At 49.5% G+C, this 23528-nt stretch overlaps 1 protein-coding gene across 8 annotated transcripts in view; it reads left to right on the top strand.

Annotated features, from left to right (window-relative positions):
• RGS6 (regulator of G protein signaling 6) overlaps positions 1-23528 on the top strand; it is a 397347-nt gene that overhangs the window by 299416 nt on the left and 74403 nt on the right. For all 8 annotated transcript variants that reach the window (XM_040975611.1, XM_040975610.1, XM_040975607.1 and 5 more), the window contains 3 exons: positions 17416-17466; positions 18941-19047; positions 20205-20256. In XM_040975611.1, coding sequence (XP_040831545.1) covers positions 17416-17466; positions 18941-19047; positions 20205-20256 — 210 coding nt within the window. The remainder of the gene's footprint in view (positions 1-17415; positions 17467-18940; positions 19048-20204; positions 20257-23528) is intronic.

Below are 23528 nucleotides of genomic sequence, written 5' to 3'. Positions count from 1 at the left end.
CCAGGTCTCCCACGTGAGTGGCAAGTCTGCTGCTTTCCCAGGTACATTAGCAGGGACCTGATTCACAAGCAGAGTAACTACAACCAGAATCAGCCCTCTGATACAGGATGTGTCATTGCAGCTAGCAGCTTGACCTTCTGCGCTACAATGCCAGCCCTCATTCCAGACTCTCCCCAAGTGTGTCTGCGTATATGTGTGTATAGATGCATATACACAATGCATGCATCTGTGCTCATTCATATTGGTTCCTTAGAGCTCAGCAAAGGAAAGTCATTAGAGCCCTGTTTTTTTTTTTCCATAAGTGATTCATGTTTATAAATTTTTTTGAAAATGTTGTATTTCAATATTTTTTCATAGCTCATCCTCGCCATTGGAGAAAACAAGTCCCTGGTCCTCACTTTAGGTGAAAAATACTCCTGAAAGAGTAATATTTAAATCCAGGTTTTAAAAAACTGACTTAAGCTTGTTAAGCTACTAATAACGCTTACTACTTAGAGGACATGCTAAAACGTCTTTTTTTATTGTCTCACTGTAGTTGGCAAAGCCGCAGCTTCTGACGCCAGACTTGCACTGAGCAGTTTCAGATCCAATTAAGTCTATTTATACTGAGATCTACAGAACCTTAGCAGTTTCCAAGTGGCTTGAGAGGATTAGTGTGATCTAATTGCTGTCACGTTGTAATTTTCATTTTTATGGTGTGGTACTTTTTTCAGTATTTATAATTTCTTTTTGATGTGTCTGTTGCCTATATGTATGTAGTACTGGTTGACCATGTAATAGCTAAGTCCTACCATGAGATTTCCCTGTCTATAGTCTCGGTCCTCCTGCTAATATAAGTATATAAAGTAGCTCCATCTACTGTTGTGTAAAATCCACCATGGACTTCAAGATTGGTTTGCAGTCCCCGCTCCCCCGCCAAAAAAATCCTTTACCTTTTAATTCTGTCTTTTTTTTTTGGAGCCCTATGTATAACCTGTATCAGTAGCTAGCCAGTGAAAACTGAGTGAGGCTCCCCCACAATGGGTCTGAGTCCCCCACAATGGACCTCAGCAAGGAACAAGCAGGAGCCATCACCTCCGCTGGGGCCCAACACCCAGGAACATGCGCAGGAAACCCAAGGCTGTGCATCACGCTTAGCATGGCATGGCTTCCAGGGTACATCCATTTCCGCCATTCTCCCACTTGCCCTCCACTTCCTGTCCCCAGCCTGGGTGAACACACAGGAAACCATGGCCCTGTACAACTCGGTGTGGGAAGTGGGGGTGGTCTCCCAGTGCTGGTGTCTAACTTCTGTCCCAGGAAAGACTTGACAGAGGATGGAAGGAAGTGGCAGCAGAATCGGAAGGAAAGGGAAATGGGCTTGGAGTTGGGCAGAAGAGCCCAGAGCTCCCAGCAAGGAGCGCCCCTTGATCTCATTCTGTGACCCCACCACTTTCCCTTGAGTCCCTGTCCTTGCATCCCAGCAGAGAAGGGCAGGGCAGCTGAAACTGCAAGTCCCATGTGGGCAGGTGGCTGGCAGCCCCCACACCATGCAGATAAGCCAGGCTGGCGCCTGGGCGGGCCCAAGAGGGCGCAGAGGCCTTTCACCATATCAAGTGGTGCCATTTAGCAAATGTCAGTGGCAGGCTGCAATGAGAGCAAGTTAATCTGTTTTCCATCCACTCAAGAGCTTTCACCAATCAAGGATTTCTTCAGAATATCCACCAAGGCAGCCCGCAGCCTTGGCCAGCACTTCCATGGATGCCGGGAACATGGACTTGGGAGACATGCCAGGGACGCAGGCATCAGCACAAGGGCAGAGGGTTCTTTGTTTCTTTCTGTGGAAGGAAGATCCTGCGAGCCAGCACCTCGTCCCGAGGATGTGGTGTGTTTGTAACTTAAGTTCTGTTTGCAGTGAGCAGGTGAGCTCTTCTTAGTGGCTGGCTCTCTGCCAGGAGCTTTGGCATTTGCTCATTGTATTGCTCTAGGTTCCATGTACAGTGGCACTGTCAGCATCTTCAGGGCACAGGTGACCCAGAAAGGCCCCGAGAGATCGGGTCACTTGTTCAGGTTCCCACAGCCAGTAAACCAAGAGGCAGGTTCTAAACTCAGCAGTCCAGCTCCTGAAACTAAGCACTAACCACTGCATAGTCCAGCCTCGCTTGTAAGGTTCAGATAGTGCAGTTACCAGAGGCCAGATCCTATGAGCTGAATATTTATGTCTGAACCCACTGTACCAAGTTCCCTATGCACACATAACCACCTATTCGGGCAGCTCTTTGCTTCCTGCTGTGGGCTGACACCCTGTAGAATGGGGGGGTCAGGTGCCCATAGTGGCTCTGAAGACTGGGTGGGTGCAGAAGGCCCCAGAAATCCTTCCAACTGAGCAGAGAAAAAGATTGGTGCTTTAAAAAAAAGGGGTGGGGGGGCCAGTGTTGTGGTGCAGAAGGCTAAGCCGATGCTTGTAACACCAGCATCCCATATTCGAGTGCTACTTAGAATCCTAGCTGTTCTACTTCTGATCCAATTCTAGCTCCCTAATCATGCACCTGGGAAAGCAGTGAAGGCTGACCCAAATCCTGAGGTCCCTACACCAAGGTGGGAAACACAGGTGGAGCTCCAGGCTCCTGGCTTTAGCCTGGCCCAGCCCTGGACATGATGACCATTTGGGGAGTGAACCAGCAGGTAGAAAATATTGTAATATTTCTCTCTCTCTCATTCTCTCGTTCTTTCTCATTCTCTCTCTCTCTCTCTCTCTCTCAATACACACACATACACACACACACACACACACACACACACACATGTCACTCTGCCTTTTAAATTGAACTTTTAAGAGCGAAGGCTGAGTGAAGCACCAAAGTCTAACGGACAGGGAGATTCTTTACCCCTGTGCTCTCGGGGGGGAGGGGGGAGAGCTTTGCCTTGGCACTTGAAGAGGAATCAACACTTGGCATTTTAGTAGAAGCAGAGGGAGGATGTCGGAGGCTGAGGAGGAGCTGAGCGGAAGTCAGCAGAGAAAGGAGGGAGGGTTGGCAGGGGCCCCACGGGGCCAGTGGTGGGGGTGAGATGGTGGGAATGATTGTGGAGGACCAAGGCAGCTGACCCTGGCTAGCTGGACAGCGTGAGAGCTGGGACAGGGCACAGAGTGTCAGAATCGGAGTGGACACGGGCAGCTCAGCCAGACACTTGCAGCTGCAGATGAAGCAGCAAAGCCGCCCCGCCTTTGAGCAACCTGCTCCAAGCATCAGTGTGCATGGGGAGCCAGGTCTGCGACTCGGGGCGATGGCTTTGCACTCCATGCCCCTGGTCACTGTGTGGCCTCCCCACGGCCGCTCGCCAGGCCAGCAGCTATCACTTTCCTTACACCCCATCATCTCTCCCTCCAAGGATGTCTAAGTTCATCTGTCTCTAGGGTTAGGATTAGCCCAGCCCTAAACCTGTCTGTGGAAAGAATGAACGTTGGAAGAAGCCAAAGGTAGGAAAGACAGGTCTCCCTTCCCAGGCTCCAAAATTCTGGCTTCGTTTTCCTTCTTTATTCCCTGCAGTTGTTAGCTTAACCCATTTAACCCGAAGATCCAGGGACCCTTCTAAATGCACAGGAAACCTGTATGTCACTTTAGCTATGTCCAAGGGATTCCCCTAGCTTATGGGAAAATGCCAGTAGCATCAAACGGGCTGACAGTTCTGTACTGCTACGTCTGACAAAATAAGCAGTACTCGAAATGTCAAAGACAATTCATTTAAAGGAAGGGGGTGGGGGGGAATCCCTATTTGAAAGTCTGGCACTTCATCTTGGGACCTGTAGTCTGCTGGAGAACAGTGGGTAGCAGGTGCAGCAGTGCCACTGTGTGGTCATTATGTGTATTACACTCCAGGAAAGGGAAAACAGCCTCAAAGGCACGCTGGTTCCAGAGCCCTCCTGTTTTACGCCAGAAAGATGAATCCAGTTAAAATTCTTTTGGGGCTGCTGCTCCATCTTCCAACTTGAAGAAAATCTGTAACATAGGGGAGAAAACAAGCAGCACGGGTGGTAGAGGGTCATTTCCATTAGTTGGAAAGTGGGGTGTTGATGGGAAGGCTTAGGGTTGGGGTTGGAGAGAGAGAAACCAGCAGACAGGAGGGAGTGGGGTCAGCAGAGGCCAGGGATGGGCAGTGGGCAGGTGGCTGAGGAACAGAGCGAGTGCGAGGTCAGCACCGCCCGGGGTCATGGTCCTGGGCTGTGAGGTCAGTTGTGTTTGGAACTAACTCAAAGGCTGTGCTGAAGTGTGTCTTGCTGTCTGGGGAGAGCAAAGGGCAGGCCCAGTTTCCTCATCTGGAAATTGAATATCTGCTCCCTGTCAGTCTTGCAAAGCCTCTTGAAAGAGTGGAAGCGATACAAGCATGAACAGATTGTTGTAACTGCAGTGTGCAGCTTCCGTTGGAGTTACACTATAATATCAGTCAAAGCATAAAAAGGACTTCAGGAAGTTAACATAACACATTGTTTAGGGTTTTTTTTTAATTTATGTCTAGTTTTCTCATACCACACATTTCCCATGAAATTTTAAGTTGTTCTTATAGATTTCAAAATTTTTTTGACACAAAAATCATTTTTTTAAAAATGATGGGTTTTACTGATTTGAAAAGGTAGTGACAGAGGACGTTTGTGTGTGCCAGTGAGGGTCAGTGAGGTTCCATCCACTGGGCTACTCCCCACGTGGCCACGACAGCCAGGGCTGGGCCCAGCAATAGCCAGGACCTTGAAACTCCAGCCTGGTCTCCCATGTGCGTGGCAGGGGCCCATGCACTTAAACCATCATCCCCTGCCTTCCCAGGCACACTAGCGAGAGGCAGATCAGAAGCAGAGCCCCTGAGACTGGACCCCATGCTGCTAATGGGATCCTTGGGTCCAAAGTGGCAATTTAAACCACTGTGCCACAATGCCAACCTCCAAATTTTTAAATTTCATTTCCATATTTTTCAAAATACCCTTGCTAAATATTATAAACATGTCTTTACAATGCAATGTTAGGTTTTCCTTTTTCCCCCTCAGAAATCCAGACACATGCCTCCAGATGCCACCTCTGCACCCTCCCCACCCCCAACCACCAGGTGTACCTACTGTGAATCTCAGGCAAAACATGGTCCACCCATGGATCCCGGTTTCCTCTCAACCCCTTGCCCACCTCCACCTGTTTAAGTGTCACCATGCAAGCAGTTACTTCAGCTAGAAACCTAGAGGCAGACTCAACTGCTGTGTCTCTCACCTACCAAGACCCAAACAGCAGAGGGGACCAGGAGCCCTGTCTCCAAGATGGAACCCACACCCACTTGTGTCTCTCAAGTTCACAGCCACCCCTCAAGCCTAGCCAGCACTAGATTTCCGTAACCCTTAGAAACGGCTCCTCGCAGGTGTCTGCTTCCACTCTTACCCTTCAACCATCATTTACACCCAGCAGTTGAAGTGATATTTTCAAAGCATAAATCGAGAGGTGGGGCTTAAACCAAATGTTTAAGATGCTGGTTTTGTGATGCACACATCTTGTATCACAGTACCTAGCTTCAATTCCCCTCTTTTGCTCCTGACTCCAGCTTCCCCCACAAACCCAGACCCTAGGAGGCAGAAATGATAGCTCAAATAACAGAACTGGGTCCCTGCCACCCATGTGGGAGACCTGGATGGCATCCCTGGCTTGGAGCTTCTTCCTGCCACTGTGGGCATCTGGGGAGTGAGCCTGCAGCAAGGGAGCTCACTAAAAACAGATTTTGCAATAAGCAGAAGCTAAAACAGGCCTACTCCCTCCTGGAAATCCTTCCAAGGCCTGCAGATGCTCTTGCAGTTCAGTGGGACCCTGAAGGCTGCCATTTCTCCTCTGTCCATTCTCTGGGGTGCCAGCTTGCCTCTTGCACTCTGAATTGGTTCCACGGGTTCTGCCTTGGCATGCTGGGTGCCCCTCCTTCCCCAAGCAGCTACGTCACCACATCTTCCCTCCCACTTGAGCTGAGTGTGAATGGTGCCCCCCTTACTGCCCACCTCTCTCTGCTACCCCAGTTGAGACTCAGCAGGACCCAGGATCTCCTTGCTTCTGAGTAGTTGAAGTGCTGATCGTCTCACTCCTCTGAGAGAGTGAGCTGGGGGAGGGTGGGGCTGTATCCAACCCCACCACAATCAAAGATTGACATTGAGGGTTATTATCATGGTGCAGTGGGCTGAGCTGCCTCTGGCTCCATCCCTATTCCCTATCAGAGTGCCAGTTTGTCCCAGCTTCTTGGCTTCTGATCCAGCTTGCTACTAATGTGCCTGGGAAGGCAACCGAAGATGGCTCAAGTACCTAGATCCTTACTGCCCGTGCTGGAGACTTGGAGGAAGCTCCTGGCTCCTGGCTTCATCCAGGCCCAACCTGGGCTCTAGCAGTCTTTTGGGGAATGAGCCAGGGGGTAGTATATCTGTCTGCCTCCACCTCCATCTCTATCACTCTCTATTGCACCCCCTTTCAAACAAGTACATCTCTTAGAAGCAGCAACTTTAGGCACAATGGATGCTTTATGGAAAGACTAAAGAAGCAAAAAACCATTAGGTGCCCTGAGCCTCAATGTGCTGAGCTATGAAGTGGACACCTGTAAGTACAGGCTTGTGGCAATGTGGGAGCAGTGAAGCTGTTGGACGGACAGGAGCAAAACCCTGCCCTGTGGAAGCCAAGAGTGCCCCAGCGGACTGCAGTCCTGAACAGCCCCATGCAGCTCTGCCTGGGTCGCAGGTCCTCTGCCTTCTCCCCATCTGGGAAGATTCTCTCCATTGTCCCCCTGGAGCATTGCTCCACCCCTCACCTGCCTCTGTACCCACCGAGGCTGCACAAAGGGCTCTCCAGTAGGCTTCCATGCCCAACGGATTCAGCCCCCAGCTGTCACCAAGGGGAGATCAGAGGGTAGGAGAGGGAAGTTGTGGTACTTATGCCCCAGTGGGCCTGAGACTGGTCCCACCTCGTTAGGCTCTTCTTCTTTGGGAGGCCATGGCTTCCTGCTGTGGCCACCTTCTCCTGCAGAGCATAGTACTGCCTCCTCATGCTATGTCACTGGACCTGATGGAACCAGCCCCAGCCTTGCTCCAGGGGTGGGCTGTTCCTTTCACCTTGGATGCTCGGCTGCATCCTTGGCCCCTTCAGATACTCTCCCCAAGCCTGCATCCAGAGGCCCTACCCACACCCACATGGTGATGCTCTGAGTGGTGGGTGTGCTTGGCCTTGACGACAGAGGCAGGAGTGGGGCGGGAAGGGTTCCTGGAGCATCATGGAGGTGAGGGGAGGCTGAGGAAATGAGGTCTTCCCTTCCTCCCCTTCTGTCCCTTGTGCACCCAGTGCGGGTCTGCTGCTGTCTGAGCAACCTGCCTGTGTGAGCCAGAGGCCGCAGGTGGTGGGGTCTGACTTGTAGACTCAGCCTGCTGCCCTTAGGTCTCCAAGACTGGCTGCAATTTCCTCTTGAGTCCAGTAAATCTGGTCCCTATTCCTAAATGCCCGGAGAAGAAATGGAAGTGGGGTTTGTAGGAGGAATGAGTGGACCAGGCAAGGCAGATGGTGTGGCTTGGCCACTACCTGCTTTCCTGGTAACGGGACCCTGGATTCTGTTGATGTGTAAATGGGCTAATGGCTACATAGAATCTAATCGAGAGACACCGACAGGGCTCCCATCCAGGATGCCTATTATGGCTCAGGCTGGGGCTGAGGCTGCCAGGGGCCCAGGTGCTTGAGCCTTCAGTGCTGCCTCCCAGGCCACACATTAGCAGAAAGCTGGAATCAAGAAGCAGAGCCAGGTCTTGATACGAGTGCTTCCCAGGGAGCACCTTAATACCAAACACCTGCTCAACCCTTGTTCTGGGTGCTGTCCTGAGAGCCTTTTGTGCCACAGGGCCCTGCAACCCTCAGAAGGACCAGGATACCCAGAGCCTGGCCAACTCCTGCCACCACTTATGTTGCATGGTCATAATACCACCTTGTCCTCAGACTGCCCAGTGCTTTGTCCCCCATGCTCAGGCCTCCTTCCTTGACATCACCCAGGGAGGGTTTTTGAGAGCCAGAGGGCATCAGGCCCCAAAGTGGAGCAGAGCAGAGCAAACCACGGAGGAGCCACTGTCCTGCCCTCTGGTTCCTTCTAGGGCAGAGTCCTCCCTGAAGGCAGCAGGATAGAGATGCAGGATAGTGGCCAGCAGCATCCCCACGCACTAGCTGCTGCCCCATAGACAGAGCCTGCAGTGCACTGCTTTCAGGGAGGGTCCCTTCACAGCCCTGGGCCCAGGGCTGGAAACTGGAATGAAGAGAGAGGCTCCATCTGGTGCTGGGGAGATGGGGACCAGGTGCACCCCCTCCCACAACACACACAGCTCCAACATAGCTGCTCTCACTCACACTAGCTCCTCTTTTCATTCTTCATGTGGCTCTCAGTCCTGCTGTGTGGCCCAGTACTTTGTGCCCAGTGATGTCAAAGCAGGCTGGTGACTGTGGCTTCCTAGGACACTTCTCTTTCATCAAGGACTTGCTTTTCCACTCACCGTGACCCGTGCAGAAATGCTGAAGTCTCATTAGTGGACTTCGCCGTGGGCTGCTCTGCTGGAACCCCTGACTCTAAGTCCATCCTCACTGTATCCCACTGATCCTAACGGTGTCCTTGACTTTGAACTATGTCCTGACACTGGACGCCCTGGAACCAAGTACTTCTCTCCCTGCAGCCTGTAGCAGCATGCTCATCCTTCACTCATCACTGTTGGAACCTTCAGGTGCACCTGTTTAAGGACAGAGCCTGACTTCTCCATCATGGGAGGCAAAGGAGTGATGCATGCACACCGATCATGTTACTGGTAACAATGACGGCGAAGTCAGCATGTCTCGATCCTTTGTTCTGCCATGCCAGAAATCAGGTTGAACCTCTGCCGGGTTTCCATGTCTCCTCCCCATGCCTCCTGTCTCAGGTTGGGCTTCGACCATGTTTCAGAGAAGCAGCAGCTTGGCAAGGGCCCGGTACAGGGGTGGGGACCAGGATTCCCAACCAATCAACTGCTGGCTGTCCTGATGGGAGAAGGAAGGCTGAGGGTGTGACCTTTGGGCTGTCCTGATGTTTTGCCTCCAGAACCAGAAATGGATTTGGGAGCAGATCCTGTGATGATAAAAGAAGACCCTAGACTGGCTAGGTGAGGAGGCCTGGAAGGGAGAAGCTTGAGGGAGTGACTTTAGGACAATCCCAACAGTGTCCCAGCCCAGGCAGCCAGCAGCTTCAGCCTGGGGAGAAGGGATGGAAAGTGGAGATTGCATGAGTTCAGTTCTAAGACGGAACCTAGCTAGGGAGGCGGAAGGTGTGTACTGCTTGCACGTGATCAGGAAAGGACGAGGATGGGTCACTTGTCTCTACTTTGCTTCCCTGTTTGAATCTTCACAGGTCAGAATCCACAGTAGATGATGGGCCCCATTTTGCAGATGGGTAAAGTGAGTGCCAAGACAGCCCTTGCTCCCAAGCCTGTGTGTCGCAGGCTGTGACTGGGGCCTGTCTGGATCACACACCTCTTCTGCTCCACGGTGGTGACCGACCTCAGCATACTTCAGGGACTTAGCCGTAGAGGATGCGTGGATGGGTTCACAGGAGTGCTGCTTTACCAGTGACAGGACTGATTGGGTCCCTGTGAGAGGCTGCACCTTGCAGATCCTTTGTCTGAACAGAGCATTCTGGGCTCTGCAAGAAAGCCTCAAGTCCCCAGAGTCATTTAAATATTCACAGAGCACTTTCCAGATTTACATTGGCTCAAGCCAGGTGCCCACTAGACAACCCTGGAAGATGGCAGAAACCTTCAAACTGACCAACCAGCCACAGGGTCCCCCGACTATAACCATCCCAGAAAATCACCAAGGTCCTGAAAACAGCATGGGCTGGCACCTGGCAGTAGGTCCTTGCCCTCACAGAGCTCTGGGCCTGCTGCTGTTTTTCCTTTCTGCCTTTGGCTCACCTGCTAGGTGCTGCTTAGCCGCAGGGACCCTCGGGGAGCATGAGGGCGAGCCTCCATTTCTGGGCACCAAGGCTTCAGCAGTATAGCCCTCCCCAGCCTTCTCTTTAATAAGCCGGTCGTGGAGCTGAGTCCTGCACACTGTTGGCTGCCTGGATGCTTTTGATTGACAAAACTAATCTCTCCTCCGCCCCGCGTCTGCCGCCAACAGCATCCTCTTGCAAATCATGTCCTCGGCTGCTGACAATTAGATAGAAGGCTTGGGCTTGGGACGCGCCAGGGTTATGAGGTTATGAATCAATCGTGGGGGCTGGGGGCAGATAACAAACCCGAGGAGCCCATCGCAGACACCTCGCCGCAGCCCCCCACAGCCTCCTGGGTGATTTATGAGTTGGTAATAACCTCGCCTGGTCTCCTGCCCCCTATTATTTTTCATAATGCACAAGGAAGTTTTAAATTTCAGATGGGGCGGGGACTGGGGGAGTACGGAGTTAAAGCAGGGAGTGTGGGCTTGGAGAGAACCTGCTGCAGAGCTCCGCACAGCTCATTGTCTTCCCACTGGATGGACCGTGCTGGGTCACAGGTGTACTTGCCATGTGCCCAGGCAGGTCAGTTTGCATGACAGGGGAGAGAAGGACCCAGGAAGGCAGACCTCATAGGTCCCAGCTCAGACCCACCCATGCCGGCAGGCTCCCAGCAGATCCAGTATGCCCTTGGTATCAACTTTTCATTTCTTTAGCTTGCTCCAAACCGAGTCAGGAGGGGATGTCACAGACTGGATTGAGCCAATTGGAAAAGCAGGGACAGTCTGAAGTCTGAATGCAACCAAGTGGCTGGGACAGCCTGGGGAGGGGACAAAGGGCCCTGCCCTTTAGCTTGGGAGTGCACGGCTCCCTCTGCCCCCACCCCATGCCCCAACATGAGGGTCACTGTCCACTTCTTGGTGAAGCCAATGCTTTACAGTGGGCAAGGAGAAAGCTTTGGGATGCTGCCTGGCATTTGAAAAGTATTAACCAGTGGTGGTTTCTTTGCATAGCAAGTCAGTATCTTTTGATAGAAAGCAGTGTCCATGGATTTAAAAAAAATTCCTCTAAAGCATTGATTCTGAAACGGCCATCTCCAGACCTGGTGCCAGTTTGTGGTGACAAAGAAACGCCAGGGGTAGGGGACGGCACATTGAGGTGGGTCTGTACTGTAGGATGTGTGTTTGAGCACGTAACAAGCACTTACTGCACCCCACGTCGGTTCTAGCTGTTTTCTGCTTGCCAGGGATTGATGGAACAGTGCATCAAGCTCCCCCTGCCCCACTCAAAGCTGTAACCCAGGGGGTCCCAAGCTGAACAGGAGGAACTGCTCTTTCCCCCCACACCCATAGGTCACAGCCCTACATCCCAGAACCTCAGGAGATGCTCGTCTTTGGAAACACGGCCATTGCAGGTGAAATTACTTGAGTTAATCAGAGTAGACCTCAGTCCAGGGGTGGTTACCCGGGACTGTACCGGGGTAGTACCCCACAGCGTGGATACTACATGGTGGTGAAAGCTGAGAGCCTTGTGAGTGTCTATAAGCCAAGAACAGCACAGGCTGCCCCCAGATTCTGCCACTGGATCCCTGGAAGCTAGGAGAGGGCACAGAGCAGATTTTCTACGGACCTTGCAAGGAACTAACCCTGCTAAACACTTTGATCTTGAACTTTCAGCCTCCAGGACCATGAGGCAATACATTCCTGCCAGTGAAGCCATGCTGCTTGTGGTTCTTTGTTAGGGCACCTCTAACAGACTAACAGATGCTGTTGGAATAGTCTCATGTGGCTGCTGAGTTCCATGCTGAGAGAAATGCTCCCAGAGCAAAGAACCTCATTCTGTGCAAGTGGAAGACCTTGACCATCTGGAGAGCAGTGAAAACCCCACTGAGAAGGTTAGAAGTGAAGGATGTGTGGGAGTCAGCAGCAGGTGCAGAGAGGGGCCTAGGGGACCTGCACCCTCCAAACCAGATCCTGAGGACTGTAATTTCTTTGCCTGGACTACCAAGAGTGCTGGCGTCGCTTTCTGCCTCCACTTCCTGGAGAGGCAGGCTCTGCTGCCACTGCCTCCTGTGTTCTCTGTCTCCTGAACTGTCCATCAAAAGACCCCGTCCTAACAACACCCAGAGACCTGTTGAGATTCACCAGGTAAATAGAGTTCCGAGTGGCTGTCCCCCATTCAAGCTGATGTAGCTAGACACTCAGCTCCAACGTGAAGTCCCTGAAACAGACTCCAGCACTCACTGCGTGAGTGCCTGCGTGCCAACACGATGCCAACACTGCACCTGCCGTGGTCCATTCCCTCACAGAGTTGGGATTCCTGTATGGTGATCCTCTTCTCCTATAGGACAGCGGGGTTACAGAGCAGTGTCTGGCCATGGGCCATTGCTTTGTGAAAAGGACCTGCACATCAGCAGTTTTCCCGTGATTGACATATGGAGATCTGGGGACAGAGTAGGCAGTGATAAAGAGAGTTGCTCAGGGACCCACAGCATCCCTCACACACCATAAGCTGAACTCAGTCTGTGTTTAGCAACACCAGGCCCTACTTTTTCCTAGGCTTCGTAAGCAAATGCTAAATCTGTCACATTTTTTTTCAAACAACACTATTCAAAAGATGACATGGGACTTCTCATTACACAATTTTTCCCACTAGTATTTCCTCCATCTAAACACCAGGTGTTTGCTGTGCCCACCCTCCAGAGCCCACCTGAGCATTGCCTCCTGTGTGAAGCTAGCACAATGGAAATGATCTGTCTCCATCTCAGGGTTATTCCAAAGCTAGAATATCAAAGTGTTCCATCAATGATTAGTTCATTAACCAACAATACTAGAGATAGTTCTTGCTGAATGAATGCCTCTGAAGAAAAACTGAATGCAAAATACATTTTCCAATTATTTTTCCAATATTCTTGCTGAAAAGTTAGAGATAAGAAAGGCAAAATGAGGCAGTGGGAATAACATTTGCAATGAGATTTCCTGGATTCCAACCGTCCCTGTAATTGATGTAATGAAAAGAGGAATGCTCAGATTCACGTTACATGTAATTATGATCCTGATGACGTGTTTGCCAAGTCACGTGCCCATCTCTGCCCTAGAACACAGCAGGCACTTGAAAATGTCACTGTCCCTTCCAAAGCACAGACCCATACGTGGCACCTGTGTCTGAGGTAGAATGGAAAACTGGGCAGGTGGATGAAAATCCAGTGTCAGGTTGAGGCATAACTTTCACTAGGGAATTAGGTGAGCTCCAGCGCCAGAACCACCCTCTCTCTCACTGGACTCGAGAGAAAGTGAAGGTTGAAAATTAACTTACGCTTTGCATTAGCCAGCAGTACAGTGATAGGTGATCTATTAAATTTCAGGTAACATAAAACTCCGAAGTTATTGGAGCAGCCTTTTATCAACTCTTCACAGGCCAATTTGGGCTTCCATCCCTGTTATGTGAAGATGCAGGAAGCGTGTCTAAGATTTCCTTGGGTTCTGATTTATTAATGAGAAGGAAGCGTTCCTGTCAAATGCCGCGTCTTCCTAGGGGATGACACCTGCCACAAAGCCCAGAAGCTTACAAGGATCCCCCCTCCAAACCACAAACAACCACCCTGGATATGGGAAGGTCTTTCCAGCCTGCTCACCATGGGCACATCTCAACCCAGAGTTAATACAACACAAGAAGTCTCCAGGGAGAGATCACTGGATTTTACTCTAACAAAGAAAAAGAATTTTAAAAGCTCAGGAAGGGTGCAGACGGGCACCCTGGCTCTGGAACTGAGTGGAATGCCCTATTAGTGTCTGCAGAAGCCCACCCTGCAGTTCGAAGGGTGAGCCCTGACCGGAGTGGCCGACTTGAGGCCCACCGTTAAGTATCCCCTGTTTATCTCAGGACAGAGGCAGCTGAGAGAAGGCAGCCCCCTTTGTCCCTGTCCTTCCAGATAGCAGAAGATGCCACCCAGCTTCCTGAGGCCACAGTGTCCCTCTGCACTTTCAAACAGGAAGTGCTCTTCTCCATGTGGAAGTATTCATTACACGGATGTTTCCTAGAGTTCAAGTGCAGGAATGTTAGCAGTAGACATTTCCTGTGATGGAGCAGTTCCTCTCTCCTTCAGATAACCTGAAGTGGTCAGATTAAATACCCTTCAGCTCCTTTCTTCATCACTGAATAGATCTATATGTCATTTATTGAATATAAATGTTTAGGTTTTATGACATTGCCGTGACACTCAGCGTGCTTTTGTGCACACACAGCAGACGTTTGATAAATAGATTTTTTGCATGAGTAAATGATAATTATTCAGAATCCTGGTGGAGAATGTGTGAATTGATCTCAAAGTAGATTTAGGGGCCACGGCCATGGCACGGTGGGTTAAACCACCATCTTTAGTGCTGATATCCCATACAGGCACCAGTTCAACTCCAGGCTTGTTTCACTTCTGATCCAGCTCCCTGCTAAGACTCCTGGAAAAGCAATGTAGGGTCGCCCAAATGCCTGGGCCCTACAGCCGCGTGAGAGACTCAGACCAAACATGGTTTCTGGCTTCAATGTGATTGTGCCTGGGTTTTGGGGCCACTGTGGGAGTGAACCATCAGATGGAAGTTGTGTCTCTCTGTCTCTCTGTCTTTCCCTCTCTCTCTGTAACTGACTTCCAAATAAATAAAAAGATTTGTTTGGTGCAGAACAAAATTGAAATCTGTGCATACAGGGGGTATTTTTCAAAAAGTTCTTAGAAAATGTATCTGTGAGAACACCCAGATTCCAAAATAATTTTGCACCAAAATAAACTTCCTTCATTTCCATTTTTGCAGTATTCTTGTACATATCATAGGCAGTATAGAAACCTATCCCCTAACTGCAGTAATAGTTGCCTACTTGAATAACCAACAGACATGTGAAGGGGCTCGGTCTTTCAAGGGTCCTACAGTGCACTTTCTGGAAATGCCTGGAAAATCAGCCTTAAGAAGAAGGCTTTTACCCTAGCATTTGGGGAGCTTTGGGGAGGAATCTGGTCTGCCCTTTGTCCATGTTGCTGTTGGGCTTCTATAGGCGGGCCTCTGGACTAAGTAACAGGTTCTGAATGCAAGAGTGATAGCAATTAATTTTCAATAGAACAGGAAATGGCCTCTCTCAAATGCTATGGAAAATACAAGGAAAAATGATAGAATGAGGGCCGGGGTGTTGGTGAGATAGAAGGAAAAAGGGAAGAAAGGAAAGAAAAACAAAGATCTCGCCATTGTAGATCTGCAAAGGGCAGATGTGAAGACAGTGTCCTGCCCCACTGCACACAAAACCCTTTGCTTTGTACTGTAAGGTGGAGCCTGCCCGCTGCTGCATTAGTCCCAGGCAGCCTGAAGTACCCCAGCTCTAAGACAGGGACAAGGGCCAGCTGACACTAGGTGGAGGCGTGCTTGCCACGTGCTCCCAGCGGTGGCCAGGGAATGTCATTCTGAGACTGCAAGAGGGCTACACGCTCCTGCAGCATGATTACTCTCAGAATAGCCAGGTGCATATAGTTCAGCCCCACCCTGAGCCTCAAAGATAGTCATGCTGGTCCCTAGACAAGACAGCCAGGGTCAAGGTGGCTGCAGTGAACCCGTCTCTACCATCTCCATGATACCAGAGGGAAAAGGAAAAGGGCTGTCATGACTTTCCGTGCTTCCGTGCAGCCCTCAGCTCTGTGCATGCAAACCAGGGCTGAACAATGGGGCTGGAGCCCGAGGCCATGACGCCCACGGGGCTAGAAACCCAGACAATGGGGCTGGGGCTGGCCCAGGGGGAAGCGGATATGATAGTGAGGAAGGAGTTCCAATGTGAATGAATACTAATTAGTGACATGGATATTAATGATGACAGTAATTAACAGGGGAAAGGAAGGGCTGTCATTGTCCCAGGGTGAGTAATCAATCTTGGCAGGTGATAAATAATGGTTTAGCAAGCTCAGCAGAAAGATAATCCGCTTGCCCCCGGGAGCTCCGAGCCAGCCTGGAAAGCTCCCCGTTTCTAGGCAACCCACAGGAAGGAACTATTTTTCTTTTGAGGAAAAAAACAGGTTAAAGAAGTCTCTCCCCGACCCCCAACTTGGGATTGCTGTGCTTGTTTGATTTCTGCTTTGTTCTTCATTTCCTAGGACAAATGTTGAACTTGTATAATTTGGGGGTAATGAACACCACACACACACAGACACACACACACACACACACACACACACACACACACGCTCACTCTCTGAGCTCCATGAATATGAATAAAGAAGAGTGGTTTGGATTTGGGAGCAGGGGATGCGGAGGAGCTGGGAAGTGTTGCTTTTAAGGTTGAAACGTGGGGGAATTGAGTTGTCAGTGGTGAGGGGACTTGGGGAGTGGGCCAGGAAGAGATAAACCAGCACCTTCCAGGGATCCACAGAGAGAGAGAGAGAGAGAGAGAGAGAGAGAGAGAGAAGTTTAAGCTTCTCCAATCTGTACCTATCCCATATCTTGGAAATTTCCTTTCTGGAAACAAGGCTTTTCTCATTAAGTCCCATACTGGATTTGCAGTCCTTCCACTGGGAATCTACCTCAGGCTCCTGGCTAGCTCTCTCTCCCTCACTCCTAAGCTGTGGACCCAGAACCCCTCCTGGCTGGAATGCCTCCCTTTCAAGGTAGTTGCCACACAAGCATTGCTTCCCAAGGTGCCACATCCACCTCTAGTGCTCTGTACTGGTTTAAGTTGAGATCTTTGAAGGCCAAATGTGACTTCACCAACCCTTCAGAACCTTCCAGAAAATTGGCCTCTTCTCCCATGTGAGCTGTGTTGCTCTAAGAACATGGGATATTGGGGCCACATTCCCAAAGGGAGGCCAACAGAAGGTGTACCTCACAGCAGTGGAGAACTGGAGCTCCTATCACAGGAAGGAATGGCTGAGGGGTCCAGACACAGGCCACCTGTCAGGGAGCACTGTGCAGGTAACCCAATGTCTGCCTTGCAGAGACATTGGACCTTGGTTGGTTGGTAAAGCACCCAAAGGAGGAGGTCAGAAGGCAAGGTTGTGTTGGGAAAAATGAAAGACTGTGTTGACACAGGCTGGGCCAATGGGAAAATTCATGCATCCCTACATTATGTTCATGCAGCACGGGGTCCAGGCCACAATAGATAAGTCACCTGCCAGGAAGGATGGAGAGGTGATGTGGTCTCTTTCTTTGAGACTAGGCATGACAGAGCAAAAATCTTTATTCTTGGGAAATCAAGGAAAGATGCTTATTACAGACATGCATGTCTGATCCACCTGCGTCATCAGAAGTGACTGGTTTTTGGAAAGGGATGGAACCATGGCTGTGGACTGCCGAATGGGAGTGTCAGATGGTCCGACTGACTGGCTGTATCCCGGCTGGAACTGGGATTCTGTCCGGGAAAGGGGACTTTCTGCCACAGGCTCAGTCCCCTCGGAGGTCTTCAGCTAAAATTGCTTTGTTATTGCAGGTACTGATGTTGTCCAGTGGCTGATGAAGAACCTTTCCATCGAGGACCCAGGTACTTGACCCTTGACCCCCACCTGACGCAGTTCTAAATTGGATTTTCCTGCCCTCCTAGGGACTGAATTTATCCTTGTAAATTCCAGGATATGGGATTGCTGTATTTACAAATAGAATTCTTCAGGTCCCCTAAATAGCACTCTTTAAACTTAAACCACCCTGTGAGGAAATGAGTGACTATGGAGAAGGCCAATACAACTGCCTGTGAAATGAGTTCCCATTAGCAGTGGCAATTAAAGATTAAGGTATGACCCTATCATTGAACGGCATTCTAGAGGAGCTCTCAAAATTAGATTCCCAATGCACCATTCCGATGTCTAATTATTTGCTCAGACTCCTTCTGTTTTCTGCTTCTGCAGTAAGTAATGATTTTTCCCCCCTCACCTTTAATTGTGCATTTCAATTAGAGCAAACCTTAAGTAGCCACAAAACCCTGGCCAGTGAAAGTTTCCAAATGCATCTGGAAAGAAACAGGGACATTTATTTTCAGCATAATTAGGAAATGGGGGAGGGGTCCAGAAAAATGAAAATTCTAGATAATAGATCTTATTATGCACATGCTGTTGATTCACACTTCTCTAAATGGATGGTACTCTCTCGTCCTACCTAACTGAGGGCTCTCAGTGCTGGAAGGTCATGTTCGTAAAGATCCATGAATGGACTCTGATGTTCTTGATGGGCACAGTTAGCTTATTAGACGTATTTGCTCCAAGTGAAGTGGCTCCCACCTGTTGCGCATTTTGAGGATTTTTTTTGTGTCATGTGCCTGCTCCCCTGCTCTCTGCCTTCTGCTGTGATTCGCTGCTGGGGTCGGTGTGTCTGTCTGGCCCTGACATCCCTCATCTCCCCCTGACTGTGAAAGAAGATTATTTACATGCAGTTCTGTTAAATACAGTGGTCAGAAGATGAGGTCATCCGTGGACATGGTCATCACCTTTTGTGCACCTTGATGAACAACCGCTCAGTACTGGGCACAGTTCTTAATTGTGATCAAGTTCCTAACCAAATGGGAAAGAATATAATAATGCTGGCCCTCTTGAGGTACAGAACTCAAATCATCAGTCTCTGCTTCTGCTATGTGGCCTGGATTTCCAGTTGTACAATTTTGGACTGGAAAAGTATCTACCCATTTGATTACATTTCTTCAGCATCAACATTTCCTTTGGTTATAAGGCCAAACTGAGTACCACTTCTCCCCATTGTGTGAGGCTTTTCCTGTCTAATGACCATGATTTCTCTTCCTTCTAAAACAGTCATTATATTTTGAACATTATTTATGATCTTGTAAGGATACTTCAGGAAGTTCATGGAAAGCAGAATGAAAAGATGAGTTTATTATGGTACAAAAGTTTTTGAAATTCAGGTGTAGTTCTGTTATAATTCCCACGTCTCACTAACTTGTGAAGACGCTTATGCGTGGATTTCAAAGTGTCTCTTTCTGTGCTTCTTTCCTATTTGCTGTGTGCCTGCAGTTGAAGCAATACACCTGGGAAGCCTCATAGCTGCCCAGGGCTACATCTTTCCCATCTCTGACCACGTGCTCACCATGAAGGATGACGGGACCTTTTACCGCTTCCAGGTAGGTCTGCTGGCTCCTGTTGCTGAAGGACCCTGTTCTTGTTCCCTGGTGATCTTGACTCCAGATGCCAACTTCCTCAAGCAGCCCCAGATGTACTTAAGGGGCAATACCCTCCTTGGCCAGGTCTGGGAAAACCATAGGAACTGTTGAGTCTTTGGTAGAGCTATTTAAAAACAGTCTCAGGTCCTCAGGGACATCTTGCTGTCACTGAGTACTCTCTCCACCTTTTCAGGCTGTCTTAACAAAATACCATAAACTGGGGCGCCTTTAATACCAGTTCTGAAGTCAAGTCCAAGGTTGATCTGGATAAGGGTCTGCCCTTTGGTGCCTTCTGTGTCCTTCCTGAAAGAGCAAGAGGTCTCTACCAGACATCAATAAGAATGGCACTAATTCCATCCTTGAGGGCTCCACCCCCTGGACCTAATTACCTATCAATGACCCCACCTTCTAACACCATATCTCCTCTGAATTAACATTTCAACATTAACTTGGGGGGCAACCATGTACATTGTGACCATAACAGCCACACTGCACATATTTATTCACTTCTTAGGAAGAACAAACTTTGGGGAGGTATGTGCCACCCATTTGTGCAAGGAAGTTGAGATGCTCAGAATTAGCGTGGCATCAGTAACTGTAGGAGTCAGGCGAGCCTCAAGCACAATCCTTGGTCTTCCTGCTACATCATGTGGCCTTCCTGGAGAAGTATCTCTTTGCCATTTCACTGTTCTCTATGCCCATTTCCCACACCTTCTCCCAAATCCTACCTACAGGGAGCTGCAGGAAAGGATTGGGGCTCTGTCTGGGTCTAAACTATGGAGTTGGGAATCAGAAGTTTTCAAGACAGGATTGAATAGAACAATGGAACTTAGGTTCTGACCAAACTACACCAGTCCGACTTCTATAGTTCTAGAGTTCTGTTGTCTAGGGTAAGAAATGTTGGCTTCATAAACTTTCTAATTTTTGCATCTGTGTTGCTTACCTGAGATTCTGGTTCTCAGTACCTATAATTAAGTGTTGACCAGACTTGACTGTGTTCAAGAACAGATGAGAGCGGGTGTAGCGTGAACAAGACCGAGATGGAGACCGTCCTTGGGGAGGGGGGCTTCACTGGGTACAGGGGTGCCTGAGCCCTGACACCCTGTGCTGTTTTGCAGGCTCCTTACTTCTGGCCTTCGAACTGCTGGGAACCAGAAAACACTGACTATGGTGAGAAATTAAGTTATGGCCCACATTTCAGGTCACTCCTGAGCATATGGTCACCAGATGCTTGGTGTCTGGGTGACCATGTTGCATGGGAGGGGTGGCAGGCAGCAGGCTGTGGGGGGAGCTTCACCCTTCTTAGTCCCATTTCCTACTACTGACAAGTAATAAACTCCCTGTTCCATTATATTAAACAAGGACAGCAGAACACACTAGCGTGTCGTTCTGGGGAAGGGCAGGGCAAAGAGAAGTTTCACCAAAGGTGGTCAAGGTGTTTATGCTGGCAGGCTGTGCATAGCTGGTATCCCTGAGCATTGTAACAGGATGACAACTTTGGACTGCTCCTTTCAGGAAGAACTCCATGAAGGGACCACTTGGTCTTCTCTCTTCTTACCAACACTTACTAAGAATTCTTGGGTGGTTCTGATCATGGCAGGGTAGGGAGACAGCCTAGGAAGGGGAGTGCAAGAGTTCACTCCAGACTGGGAAAATAAAAACACAGATGCAGCTGTACAATGGGCAAGCAAGGGAGTTTTGCCAGAAACCAGGCTTTGGCTGTTGACCCTCGACAGAGACTCTTGAAGATTTGTATGTGCCAGTTCTTCTGGAAAGTTCTGGAATCCCTATGCATGGAGACACGCAGCCTGGGGCCCACAGAGTCATTACGGCTGTAGCCCCTCTGCCTGCTGCCCTTGCTGCCTTGGCTATGTGGCTGAGGGAGGGGATGCCAGCAGCTAGGGGCAGTCCTGAGGATGGAGGGCAAGCAAAGTCCTGTCTGTTAAGCCTGCAGTTGCCCCAAGCCCGAAGGACAGGGCAGGACAAGGCACTGGGACTGAGTGCTTGGCAGTGCCCAGGCACTGCAGAGGGCCCCTTTGATATGCTGCACCCTGAGTGATGTAACGAGCTGGTCCAGCAAGCATTCCAGCTCAGAGCAGAAGCCTCTTTTGATATTCATAAAACCAGGGCTGTAGGGCTGGCAGCTGCCCTCCCAAGGGCCCATCAGTCTCTGAATCATCCTAGCCCAATTCTCTGGGGGCAGCCATATGACCCTGGGCGTAAGTAAATCACTGTCTCCAAGCCCCGCAGTGTGTAGAAAAAGGCGAGAACTGATGTCAAGGCCTAGGAAGGTTGGAACGATGACTCCACTTACACTCAAGCCATCTTACCCTGAGGGTAAAAGGGCGGTATGTTCCTTCTTCTGCCAATTTTCTCCATTTCGTAGTTTTAATGCATAGCAAGTAGAGGGGTAGAAGTGACAGTTTAAGTGCTTGCTAAAGCAAAGTTACTTTGAATTCCTGTTCCTCCATTTATAGCCATCAGAACCCTTTTGCAGTCTGTCCTGAGCAGTTTGATCATCCGTTGGTGTTCACCCAGAAGGATCCTGGCACCCAGTGAGACAGGACCCACTAGGCCCACCACCTGAGGGATCTGAGCAGGTGATGTCATTGCTCTGCTCCTCAGGACCCTCATACAGCAATCAGAATTAAGAGCCCTTGTCTCCTTGAGTTGCTTAGTATAATGAACACCAAGTTAGGGTTGGTGTATGGCACCTCATAGATGGTGTGTGATTGCAGGGATGTGGCTAATGTGACTGATGGTGGGGTGCTGATCGATATCATTGACCCTGAGACTGCTGTGGTGTCCTTGTCACCAGAAGAGATAGGAAACTGGGTGTCAGAACTCGGGGGACCAACGCTGCACTGCAGAAGGTGAAGTCGCCACCTACAACACCGACATCCCCTATCTAAGTACTATTTGGGGTCCTGATTGCTCTCCTTCCAATCCAACTCGCTGTTAATTGGGACAGCTTGGAAGATGGCCAAAGTGCTTGGGCCCGTGTCACCCACATAGAGGACTGAGCTAGGAGATCCTGTCTTTGGCCTGCTGCAACCTTGGCTGTTATGGGCACTTGGGAACCGTGAAACAATAGATGGAAGGTGTGTCTGTCTCTCCAATCACTCTGCCTTTCAAATAAGCATGCACTGTAAAAAGAAAAAAAATCCAAAACAGAAGTGATGTGAACTGATAAATTATCAGAAACTTTTATTCAGCAATTACCCGTCACTTATTCTGTGCATATTTGTTTATTTATTTACTGATGACTACCAGAGAAAGAGATGAGGGGCCAGCCAGCTCTCATCTTCTGCTCTTCAAACACCTACAGAAACCAGGCTGGGCCAAGGCCAAAGCTGAAAGCTGGGAATTCAGTCCAGTAGACCAAATGCTTGCCCTCACATAGTTGTCATTTCTATGTCATAGGTTTGATTCAGTCAGTCTCACCTGCCACACATTGTAGGCTGAGAGAGGTAGCATGAAGGAGGGAAAGAGAGCTTGTCCAGGATCTGAATACTTGCAGTTCTGTGTTGATGAAGATGGATGGAGCAGGTGGAATAAACTGGGTGGGGCAGATTTCTTAAAGATCTTGACAGTCAAGGATAGATGGACTCAGAAATTTGGGGGAGCACTGTGAACTCCCCCACCAAACAGGAACCTGAGAAAGTGTGGACTGCAGATCCCAGGACCCACCCTGTAAAGCAGTGACAAGAATTTAGTAAGTGACCAGTTAGAGTCCCATGGCCAGTGATTAACACAGAACCAACTCTGGACGAGAGGTCCCTGCTGACCTGGTGACTTCCACAACACCTGCAACAGTCCTTGGCACAGATGAGGTGCTTGGCGAGTATCTTAATAAGTGCACAGATCAGTAAATGGGTGAGTTAATGGCATGTCATCATAGAGGTTATTAGAGACTGCAGCTGTTGCTAGAGCTTTAGTGAATAGCTTCTCAGGACTGTTTTCTCCATCTAAGAGAGGTCTGTATGGTGCTTGCCAAGGTTACTTCCATTACTAAAGTTGGTTCTAGAGAACACAAGGAAAATACATGATTTCATGATGTCAGACACAAAGAGTGGAATGGAATCAGTTTTTAGGTGTATTGAAATTTTGATACAATTTTTAAAGTGCAGTGGAAAGTATGGTATATAAATGTGTTCCCTTTACATGGTTTTAAGTGTGTGCCATTTTTTTTCATGGTGGGATGTGTTGAGTTTGAGGTGGGTGGTACTAGGTTCATCCGGAGGAAACACTGGAATGCCAGGTAGGAGGGCAAGAGGCAAATACTTGTAAGAAATTAATACCCAAGAGAACGCAACATCTGAGTGTACAGTAGGCCCCACATCCTTCCTAGTGGTCACTTGAGTTGGTTTAGACGCTAGTGTGAAGGACCATACATACAGGGTCTTGAGAAATTCACATTATATTAAAAAAAACCTATACAT

Source organism: Ochotona curzoniae, unplaced genomic scaffold, assembly GCF_017591425.1.
Source record: "Ochotona curzoniae isolate NIBS_2020 unplaced genomic scaffold, NIBS_Ocur_1.0 contig_2688, whole genome shotgun sequence".
NCBI lineage: Eukaryota > Metazoa > Chordata > Mammalia > Lagomorpha > Ochotonidae > Ochotona > Ochotona curzoniae.
This window is presented reverse-complemented; position numbering and strand designations above follow the sequence as displayed.